This window comes from Crocodylus porosus, unplaced genomic scaffold, assembly GCF_001723895.1.
Source record: "Crocodylus porosus isolate Cpor-Errol unplaced genomic scaffold, CroPor_comp1, whole genome shotgun sequence".
NCBI lineage: Eukaryota > Metazoa > Chordata > Crocodylia > Crocodylidae > Crocodylus > Crocodylus porosus.
Genome location: NW_017728943.1, coordinates 20,761,914 through 20,773,444, shown reverse-complemented (window position 1 = coordinate 20,773,444; position 11,531 = coordinate 20,761,914). Strand labels below are relative to the sequence as shown.

Sequence of the window (11,531 nt, the reverse complement as noted above, 5' to 3'; positions counted from 1 at the left end):
AAAACAACAACTTGCAGATTGTGGAGTGAGTCTGTGGCTCACGGCAACTACCGTCGGCGCCCCGGATGCAGCTCCTCTCCCCTCTCCCCCCTCCCATGGCAGAGCCGGGCCCGACGGCAGGCGCTGGGGACACCTGCAATGCGGTGTGTCTCCTGGAATCGTATTAGAGGAGAGGAGGGTCGGGTCGCCAGGGCATCTGCCCCACGCAGGCCCAGCCCCAACGACAGCATCCCAGCAGGTCAAAAGCCTCCAAGGATGGAGATCCCACCGCCCGGCTGGGCAGCCTGCTCCACTGCTCGCCCCTCCGCTCCCTTCCTAGCTAGAAAGTTTCTCCTCGTGATCGAAGCTCAGCTCCCCGTGCTGAGACAGGATCGGCTCGGCCCCGTTCTCTCCCGGTCTGGGGCACCGCACTCCTGCCCCTGCCTCTGCAGGGGGCGGGGCCCGCCGGCAGCGCCGCCCCCGGCCTTGCACCTCCCTACCCGCGTGCGGCGGCAGCGTGGCCTGTGGCGGACATGGGGGACGCGCTGGAGGAGCCCTGGTGGGAGGCGCAGCTCGGGGCTGGCAGCAGTAGTAGCAGCCCAGGTACTTCCTCGTTCCCCTCTTCCTCTTGCCGTGCTCCCCGGGGCGGCAGGCGCCCTCCTCCCCAGCGGGGCCAGGGTGTTTCAGGGGGGCCCAGTGCCCTTTCCCCTCGGCCTGGGGAAATGCGTGAGGGAAAATGAAGCCCCGAGATCCAGTGACATGAAGCAAGCGGAGGGGGTGGGGACTCTGCTTTGAGTGCGAAGTTCAGCGGGCCCCTGGATGCTTATAGGGGACTCTTCTAAGTTTCTGCCTCTGCCCGGGTCCAGGGTATGCTCTATCCCAATTCACAACTTCATGACCTGTCTGTGTCTCCCCCCTTCCTTTATTCACACAGGAGTTTTGCAGACAGGACCTGGGCAGGTTATCCTGTGGTAGGAATGTTGTTCCAGTGGCAGCATTGTTTGCTATGCAGTGGTGGCCCCCAGCACCCTCAGATCCCTTAGGGCCATGGTTCTCAACCTTTGTACCAGGACCTATTTGGGAACGTCTCCTGACTCCCAACCTGCTGCTCCCTGCCCAGAAGCCCCAGCCCCCCAGTGTGTGGGGCATGGGCAGCCCCTTGCAGGTTGGAACTCTGCCATCCTACAACGGAAAAGCCGTGATTTTCCATGGTTTTCTCCTTTAAAGGAGAATCCATTTTTAAAGCTTGTTTGCAACCCTTTCATATATTCTTGCTACCCACTTTTGGGTTGTGACCCACAGGTTGAGAAGCACTGCCTTAGCATTCCAGAAGCTGTCTGTAGACCCTTTGGAGCGATGAGTTAGTTTAGCACCCTGAGAAACCGAGCTGATGTCTCGGGATAAGTTTCCCTACCAAGTACTCCAAGTGCTTTGTGGGTACTAAAATTAGGGTCACGGCCTAAGTAAGTTGTAGGATTGAATTGTTTAACCTGTTGGTAACCCAGTAAATTCAATGGCCTTCTCGGGCCTCCCAGAATTCCTGGGCCGGAAACAAAATTTCTCCCTTTCCAAGGACAGCTTTTGGCCCCAACTAGCCTAGATGAGATGAGCCAGTTATCCTGAGGTGACAGACTGTGAATCCCATCTCCTTTAGCTGTCCAGTTTCCCAGTGTTTTTGCAATCATAACATTCACCTGACATATTATGATGCTGAGCTGCAAACATGAAACATGCAATTATTCTGATATCTGTTGTGGGGAATTCAGAGTCTTATGATAATGGCTTGTGAGCATCAGAGCATGGTTTTCCCTATTCCACTCTCCCTCAGTGAACACATAGTGCTTCTTGGCCCCCTTCACATGTTACATTTGTTATGGGGTAAAAGTAAGTTTTGTGCAACTGGGTTTTTTTTATATGTTACACATTCAGTTAAGTTATCCTATGAAGAAAATGGTGAACCCACAACAGAATTTACAAATCTGCCTCCTCAGCGAAGTTCCAGACTACATCAGAAACTTCTTTCTGGTGCAGCAGCATCCCATGGCAAATTTAGTGTCTCTCATGTGACCCAGAGTGCAGGAAAAAAAAGGCACAAAAAAGGAGCCTTAGACACCAAAAGAACCAGGTGTGCTGTGGCTCCATGGCCCCAGTGCAAGGGGAGAAGTAGGGTAAGGAGCCCTGCACTGAACAGGCAGTAAGTGCATTGCTAGGGGTTCTGCTGTCCTGGCAGCTCCAGGAGACAAAGTGCTATGGGACTCTGGGAAAATGGCTCACCAGCTCCACCAGCTGACAGAGGTGTGGCAGCACAAGCTTTGTGCTATGCTTTATTCTACCCCCTAAAGCAGGAGTGTCAAACTCATCCTGGGCTAGATCCATGGAGCCAGCAACAGTGACTGCAATGCAGGTTAAGGGGTAGGCGGTAGCATAGATCTGTGTAGAGGTGGCAGTGTGGGTCCATGTTCAGGCAGTAGTATAGGTCTGGAGACCATCTGCCAGTGGGTCTCCATCAGTTTCTGGGAACCTTGAATTCTGCAGCAGGCTGTACTCCACAATATCTGGCAGCCTGATGGACTACTGGCAGGCTGGATGGAATGGTTCCACAGGCTGGATCTGGCCTGTGGACCATAAGTTTGGTACCCCTGTTGATTAACTCCTCCATGCAACACAGAGTTACTGCAAGAAAATTCTCTCAAAAATAATATTTTGCAGGTCTTAGAAGCTGTGTGTGTGTGTGTGTGTGTGTGTGTGTGTGTGTGTGTGTGTGTGTGGCTCACAAAATGCGTGTGCATGTGTGCATGAGCATTTTATATTTTGCGTGTGTGCATGAGCATTTTACGTGTATTACAAGTCACTTTTTTTGTGAAAACATCCTGTGCAAGGAGCTAATCATCTCTCTTGTTTACTCCATGTGATGATCAAGGCATACAGTCAATTACAGTAACAGTTTTACAATCCATTAAAAATACATATAATGTTTAATAAAACACATTTGAGTATTACTGTGAAAGATGGTATTGGGGCTAATCTTGCCCAGAGTACTGGGAGTCTTCTAGGTTGGGCAAGTTCAGGAAGATGCAATATTATGGCTTTACAGCTATCATATATTTTCTGAAGGCAATTATAAAAAAAAAAAAAATGCTGGTTTGTACAGTCATTTTCACCTCCATTTGTGCTAAACTTGCTGTCAGTTGTTTCAAGAAATAAAGAGGAATAATTTGTGGGAAAGTCAAATATAAATAATTTTTGTACTGGCTGCAGGTCTGGGAGCTTGTATAGAATACCCAGAAAAAATATTGGTCGTTGAGACTCTTACTTTCTGAACTAGAAGACTGAATTCAGAATATGAGTTTGGAGAACACTGTATTATACTTACTCAGAAGCCCTTTTTCTCTCATCTCAGTTTGCTCTTTTTTGCAGAAACCTCTGCATAATTTTGTTTTGTGGTATTTTTCCCCCCCCTGGAGTATGCACTACTAGAAATGACAACAGGTGATCATAGGTAAAGCCCACATAACCTGTAGCTTAGATCCTGTGCCTGTACTTCCTCTGACAGGGTCTCTACATGGAACCATATGCAGCATACAAGTAATTCAATGGCACAAGTAAGCATCAATTAAGAAGCTGTTACAGTATTTTCCATTGTTTTTAATTCACTTATTTACTTTTTACATAGTAGGGATGAAAAACCATACGTTGAGGTTTTACTGTGTCCTATGGAAAATACAAAATGGTTGTACATCATTTGACAGTTGGAAATAAATTAGAATTTACAATGTGAAGTATAAGAAAATACTGTCAGTGAGCTCACTTATGGACTTAAACACATTTGTTTGAAATATCCAGTTACCTTTAGGTTTAAAAAATAGTGTTTGTTTATCCCAGCTTTATTTGTTTACTTTTTTTTTAAAGCACCTTGCTATAAAAAGCATCAATCCCCCAAATATTGGGCATGTCCTGTTACATGAAATACACAACTTCAGCCCCACCAAGTTGGTTTCTATTAAGCCCAACATTTTAAAGGTAAGAAAAACTAATTAAACAAAGCAGCTGGAACAGATTTTCATATTCATTCAATGGAGTTAAAACCAGGCTGGGATGTAAGTAGATCTTTTGTGTATTTGGGGCCGCTATTAAAACCTGCAGTATCTTCTCTTAAGTGCATTTACTCAGAAACATTGTTTAAAAAGAAAATATACTTTCATGCTAGTGCTTAGTTTTGAGGACATGGCTGTATTGGGGTAAGTGATTAATGACTACAGGACTTCATGCAGGACACAGGCTAAAAGTCATCAATTAGTTTCTACATCAAGGCTATGATTCTGGTTATTGGAGTTAATTGGTAAATTCAAGATAAGCTGGTGTAACTGTTTTGGAGTGGATTATTGTATGGTAGGAGCATCACAAGGAATTATTGGTTTAATACAGTCAAACCTGAATTCTTCATAGGGTTAGGTTCCTTACCCATGGCCAAGTCAAGGGTTTGTGAAGTAGCTGGGGGTATGTGTGAATCTAGCAAACAGCTGCACTGAGATGCTCCAGCTCTTTCCTGTGGTTTTATTCCAAAGGGTATGGCTCCCTGATCAGCTGTATGGGACTGCTGATGAGCTCCAGCTGTGAGGAGAAGCAGTGTCCTTTGAAGTAACAGCTGAAACAATCCGCTGAGCTGCAGCTTGGTGCCAAGAAAGCTAGTTGCAAACCACCCTGATATTAATCATCTGGGTTCTGCTGGACCCCCATTCCCTAGAGTGATGTAGCCTTAAAGTCCAATCCTACTAACCCTTTGCATTGAGTACTAACAAAGAAGGAACGATAATGTTCAGCTGCCTGTCTCAGATGAACTAATTCTGATGAAAGGGGCTTGCTTGACAGTCCTGGTGACTGCTGTCCTTTCTCCATGCAGCAGGAGAATTACTGGGAGCAGCAGCACAAACTTCATCTTACTGCCTTTGAGCAATGTATCATGACCCCCTTGCTAAGAAGAGACCATCTCTAGAACCAGGGACTAGGCTTTGGATTTCAGGGATTCTTCCTGTTCCTTTCTTCTCAGTGACAGAGTCTTTCCCTTTATTTAGAGTTTAGAAAACCACTCTTGTTGTGGAAAGTTCCATGTTGCCAGAATTTAAAAATTGCACCAGCTCCACAAATTACTAATCTAATAATTACAGATTTAGTGTGACCATTGAGACAAGTTCCAGTAGAGGCAGAGAGTGATCAGGAGAGAATGAGAGAAGCAAGCTGAAAGAACCGGTTTGTGTAGTACAGTGATTTTCCACCAGTGTGCTGTGGCACTTTGGGGTTCCTTGAAACGTTTTCAAGGGAGTTGAAGGTTGCCACTATTAGTCACACAAACATGATTCACAAAATAAACCCAGAGATTTCAAATAGGAATCCATAGTATTAAAAGCAATCTGTTCTTTGATTTTTTTTGCAAAGAGGATTGCTAGCTTATTGTTCTATAGTTGAAAAATAAGTGCTAAGAGCTGACATTTTCTGAGGGGCTGTTCAGCCTTAGAAGGTTGAGGATTGCTGTTCTAGTACAGCAGCCAAGAATTAGCCAGTGTTACAGGATGCCTGTTACAGTCACCAATAGTAGTTTTCTATTGATTTTCATATGAAAAAATAGAATGGTATCAGTAATATTTGAAATAAACCTTTCAAAGGAATTCGAGAATTATTGCAATGAAAAGCATCCTTCAAGAAATAAAATGATACTGTTGTATCTTAATACAGCTTTGTGTTGGCAGCATCACTTTGGAGGCAAGTAGCCAGCAGTTATTTTTATTGGTTTGTTCAGTGGCTGAGTGGAGACTCAAGTGTATGTACATATATATCAGGATATTAGGAGCATTCTGTCAAAGTACCAACTCTCAGTCAACTACTGTACCCACAGCATGATATCTGCTCCAGTAGGGAGCTTATAAACAATCAGAAATCTAGACACCATAATTCTAGTAAAGTGTGAGAAATTAATACAGCAGATTAAGAAGTCATATTGAAAGTCTTAATTCTTGCATCCATTTTTATAATATGGCTTTTGTATGCATACAAGTGTGGCTACATCAGACCAGTTAACTAACCATTGTGGGAATTGACACTTTTTTCCATTAGTCTAAAAAATAATAATGCGTACAACCCAAAGCTTGCTGCTTTATGCTCAGTTGGCACTATTAAATAGCAAATTTCACCATCCCTCCGCTCGTTGTCTTATTTTACGTGATATTTAACATAAAATTACCCACACTGAAACACACTTCTGTAAGACCAACTTAAAAATAACACACAGTTACTCATCATTTTGGTTATAAAACATTCACCAATCTATTGTAAAATTGCAGTTTTTATTTGTATGAGGAGGGATGTCAGAACTGAACTTGAAGTGGGAACTTATTTGTAGCCTCATTTGTCACTTCATGGTACAGCCAAAAACTGCAATCATTTGTAAAAAAAAAAAATAATAAAAATTCCTGGAGATCAGGATTTAGACTGGAAATGAGAGCACAGTCTGGGCCTGAGAGTATATTGATTATTGTTTTAGTGTGAATTTTGCTGTTTTTTACTGGCCTGTGAATGGTTAGCTTTTTTTATTTCATCCTTTGTGGAAGTATTAGCTGTTTCTCACACAGCTCTTTGGAAGTGATTGTTCCAGAGATTCACATTCTTCAAGGAGATGGTACACATAGGCATAGTAGAGAATGTTTTACCTTTTCCCTCCATTTTGAAGGCAAGTTTTAGATACAGTTCTTACGATGTGTAGCTTTCCATTATTGCTATCATGGAGTGGCTTGTGGAGCTGCCCAGTAGGAGTTCTCATGGGTAACTTGGTTATGCTTGTAGACTTTGGTTTGGGAATCCGAGTAGGAATTGAACGCCGGAACATATCAGCAATCTTGAAATAAACCAAAGGAAAAAAGGAAGCAGTTAATGTGGGTGTCTTTAGAAAGGACAGAATTATTCCTCTGGCCTTCCTAAGCTAGCTTTTTTTTAAAGTTACATCTAAGACAAAAAACAGCTTCTTTCTTAATTGTAAATGTAATAGGAGAAGAATGAGTTCATAGCTGGGTGTTGTTTTTGAGTTCATTGCAAACTTCTGTTCTGTAGATGGCAGCACAGTTTACCTAGTTCAAAAATAGCCTAAAAATGTGAATTTGTTTTTTGACAGGGGTAATAACTGTGTTAATATTTTGCACTTGACTGGCTTATTACAGCTGGAAACAAAATGAGCCTTTGTAACTAAAGGCACTAAATAATGAATAGGAAGATAAATAAATAAAGAGTGTGAATATTAAAGATGGTCAAAAATATCACTGTGAATTCTATCAGCTAAAAACAAAAGCCTGACCTACCTGCACTTTGTCTCTATCTCCAAAGTCACTTTACCATGGAAGAAAGAAGTGTAGATGATAACACTTTCTTCCACTGTTTTTATGAGCTTGCTTCAAATACTGAGTTCATAGTGTCCTGTCCTCTAGGAGCATATGGAACCCTATTACATCATATTACAAGACTAAGAATTAGGAAATGTTGGTCAGTTCCTTGCTGTCTTACTGTCTTGTGAATCAGGACAATTTGATGTCTGCCTCAGTTTTCCTGCTTGTAAAGCATAACAGTTATGCTAAGCTTCCTTTGCAAAGCATGCTAAGGTCTATAGATGAAAATAGCTATGGAAGTTGTTTGCTGTGAAAATATACATGTAACTATTATGGTTGTGGACATTGTTTTTAGTTAAAAAAAAAAAAAAAAAAAATCCAGACAAGCTGGTGAGTTCACAGGAGAGAGACAAAATGCAGTAGCTGCCTAATGTTATTTAAAATTAATGATATTGGGTTTGAGAGGAATATAATGAAGTTCAGAAAAAGAAAACTTAAATTTAATTTTGGAAGATAAGTACCTTTTTTTCACTGCTATTTGTTTTGGATAGCCTTCCAAGGGAAGTGCTGGAAATTCCATCACAGGAGGCATTTGTTAATTCTAGAAGCGGACAAAATGCTAAAAAGAGCATTGTAAGGAATAATTCTGGACTCATAAGTAAGGGAGCAGACTACTGGTTATCTCCATCTCTGTTAACTTTCCCAGGTTAGAGCTCCTTGGTATTGTCTTTTGAGTATAGTTTAAGCAAAATACACAGTAACATTCCTCTAATGCTCATCACATTGGTATAATTTTATAGTCTAGAGGGGAATCTTAAGAATAACTGCAATGAGAAATCGTCAACGGATGTTATTGCTGTTGACTTGAATTGCTGAGAAATAAACTCTTGTTGCTGGAGGTTTAACTCATTTTTTCCACTTGATATTATTTTGTTTTTTTAGTGATCTGAGTGCATTTGCAGTATTATCACTTATTACTGAAAAATGTATTGGAAAAATGTGACTTGTTGGTAGGTGGTGTGCAGTCACAGGTTCCCCCCCCCCCCAGCACCATTTTAAACAACTGATGGTATGGTATGTACACAGTTATACTGGAAATATAACTTCTGCATTTTTATAAGATGTATTTCGTGCCCTGTTTGCAAATACATTGTATTGCTGTCAGTGTTTCTGTGCTGGAATAACTGTATACAGAGTTGGTAGTGGTGCTACTTAATAAGTTGTACATTTAAAGTTGTATAATATTTGTATGTACAAAAGGACTTAATGGCAGACTCTTCTTATAGTTTTCTCCCTCTTTCAGTACCTGGATAAGACTTTTCTGTCCCTGGTCTTTCAAGAGGAGAATTCTGAAACAGGGAGAGGGGAATGAGTAACTTTTTTTTACAAAAGACAGTTAACTTTTCCAAACTAACATCTGTATCCAGAAAAGTTCTTAAGCATATGCTTAATTTTTAATTGTCAGAGTCCTAGTAAAGTACTTTCATCACTTAAGCACATGCTTAAATTTCCTGGCTTGGGTAAAGAGAGATTTATCTTGATTTTTACAAATAGTAAGGGAAAGAATGTGAACTGTGGATAAGGGATTGGAAAGGACATTTGTGTTGCTTACCTCTGTGTATGTGGAGTTGAAATAATTTAGCATTTGCTCTGGCAAAACTGTGAACATTTGCAAAGCACTTAAATACCTCCTAGATGTTATGGTGTAATGGTCAAAGTCCTGTAGAATCTCATTAATTTCCTATCTGCTCTTCAGTGTACATAAGACACTCTTTCAGCTGGTGACAAATCTATCAAAAACTATGGGGAGACTCGAATTTTCCAGACATCTGCTGAAAGAACAATGTAGCAAAACATAAAGGCCAGGGATAGAAGTTACACACAAACCAGTTTAAGTGATCAGAAACTAGTTTAAACTTGTAACAACAGAAGTTCAGTGTACATAAACCAGTTTCAAAATGGCTGCAACTGGTTTGAGATAAACCTGGTTGGGTGTAGTATCAAACTTAACCGATTGAAGTCAAACCGGTTTATGGAACTTGTGTTCCAGACCCCTTCCTGGCTTAGGTTAAATCAGAGTCCTCCAGCATCCCAGCATGCTCTGCAGCCCTGGGGTGGGCCATCTGTTCCAGCCATGGAGGGTCTCTCCTTCCTAGCCAAAGTAATGAACCACTGTTACTGCTCAGAGAGCTGGAGAAAGGAGTGGGGGTGGGAAACCCTGCTCTAGAGTGTTGCTGGGTCTGCCTGGCAAGGGAGCAGCACCCATTGTAAGGTGTCCCCAGCCCCTCAACCCCTCACTGGAGCAGGGGTGGGGCAGATCCCAGTAGCCTTAGGGGAAGTGGGGTTTACTCACCCCATTGCAGGGGCAGCAGCACACAAACTGATAGGCTCTGCATGCTTCTCATGTGCCCATGGCAACCAGATGCCAGATACGGCACCCTAAGCAGAGTCCCTCTGAGGAGCGGCCAGCTGGTCAGGGGGAGGGGGGTGTGACCTGACCTTGTGGGGGGTGTGGAAGGGACTGCTGAGGCTAGTTATGGAGCCCAAATCACTGCCGCCCACTGTGACAGCATAGCCTGGGGTGGGGCAGCCCCAGGGGGGCAGGAGTCACTGCCTGTCCCTCCCACCTCCAGCCCCATGTGGGGGCCACGGTTTGCAGGTGGGCTGTAGCATGGCTCCCTATGTCCCCCCCTTTCCCAGCAGTGGACCAAACTTACTGTGGCGGTTGGAGGTGAAGCATCTGTCACCTGTACACAGTGGTGCCGGGCACTCAGGGTGAGCTGCTGAAGGTCAGGGGCATGGGCAGCCACAGGGAGAGGCAATGGACTGCCCCAGCCCGGTCCAATCTGGCCCTGCAACCCAAGGGTGTAGGCAGTGACTGGCCAGAGCAGCAGCTCTGCAGAAAAGGGCCTGCAAGGTTACAATGGACAATAAGCTGAATATGAGCCAATAGTGTGCCCTTGTTGAAGGCTACTGGCACACTGGGTTGCATTAGTAGGAGCACTGCCAGCAGATCAAGGGAAGTGATTCTTCCCCTCTGTTCAGCACTGGTGAAGCTGCATCTGGAGTAATGTGTTCAGTTTGGCCCCCCACTACAGAAAGGATGTGGACAAATTGGAGAGAGTCCAACGGAGGGCAATGAAAATGGTGAAGGGGGTGGGGCACATGACTTCCAAGGAGAGGCTGAGGGAACTGGATTTATTTAGTCTAGAGAAGAGAAGACTGAGAGGGGATTTAACAGCCTTCAACTACCTGAGGAGTGATTCCAAAGAGGATGGAGCTAGTCTGTTCTCAGTGGCGGCAGATGACAGAACAAGCAGCAGTGGTCACAAGTTGCAGTCGGGGAAGTTTAGTCTGGATGTTAGGAAAAACTCTCTCACTAGAAGGGTAGTAAAACACTGGAACAGCTTATCCAGAGAGGTTGTGGACTCTCCATTCCTGGAGACTTTTAAGACCTAGCTAAACAAAGCTTTACCTGGGATGATCTAGTTGGGGATGGTCTTGTTTGAACAGGGGGTTGGACTAGATGACCTCCTGAGGTCCCTTCCAACCCTAATTTTCTATGATTGTGTGATCCTAAGGAAGGCCATTTGCAAACATCTGGAAGAGGAAAGGCCAATCGCAAGCACATAGCATTGATTTATGAAAAACAAATTGTGTCAAATCTCTTCCTCTGACAAAGTAACTAGTTGGGTGGTTGAATATCTGGACTTCAGCAAGGCTTTTGACAATGTCCACAGGGCCTTCCTTCACATAAACAAATTGGAGAAATGTGGGCTGGATAAAACTACTACAAGGTGGATAGATAACTGGCTCAATAACTGCAAGCAAAGGGTAATTATTCATGGGGCCATGCAGTATGGCAGGAGGTTTTGAGCAGAGTCTCACAGGGATTGGTTCTGGGCCCAGTAGTGTTCAGCGAGGAATCATAGATTTATGTTTATTAGCAATTTGGGTGCTGGCATAGAAAGCTCCTTAAGCAAGTTTGCAGATGACATGAAATGGGATAAGACTGTGAATACGTTCATAGAATCATAGAAGCAATGAGTTGGATGGGACCTAGACAGATCATCGAGTCAGACCCCCTGCCATGGGCAGGAATGAGCATTGGGGGTGGCAGGGGTCATAAGACCCCAGCCAGGTGCCTGTCCAGTCTCCTCTTGAAGATTTCCGGGGAAGGTGAGA

General features: G+C 43.6%; 2 protein-coding genes across 6 annotated transcripts in view; one reads left to right on the top strand and one right to left on the bottom strand.

Annotated features, from left to right (window-relative positions):
* Positions 1 to 468: 468 nt before the first annotated feature.
* Positions 469 to 11,531, top strand: part of CMSS1 (cms1 ribosomal small subunit homolog (yeast)) — a 378,236-nt gene continuing 367,173 nt past the window's right edge. Inside the window, exon 1 of the mRNA XM_019548861.1 lies at positions 469 to 582. Within this exon, the coding sequence (XP_019404406.1) occupies positions 513 to 582 (70 nt within the window). The 5' untranslated portion in view covers positions 469 to 512. The remainder of the gene's footprint in view (positions 583 to 11,531) is intronic.
* FILIP1L (filamin A interacting protein 1 like) overlaps positions 6,540 to 11,531 on the bottom strand; it is a 317,446-nt gene continuing 312,454 nt past the window's right edge. For 4 of the 5 annotated variants that reach the window (XM_019548855.1, XM_019548856.1, XM_019548857.1 and 1 more), the window contains one exon: positions 6,540 to 6,865. In XM_019548855.1, the coding sequence (XP_019404400.1) occupies positions 6,677 to 6,865 (189 nt within the window). In that variant the 3' untranslated portion in view covers positions 6,540 to 6,676. Of the gene's footprint in view, positions 6,866 to 9,034; positions 9,179 to 11,531 lie in introns of all 5 variants that reach the window. The other variant, XR_002103491.1, reaches the window with a different exon arrangement.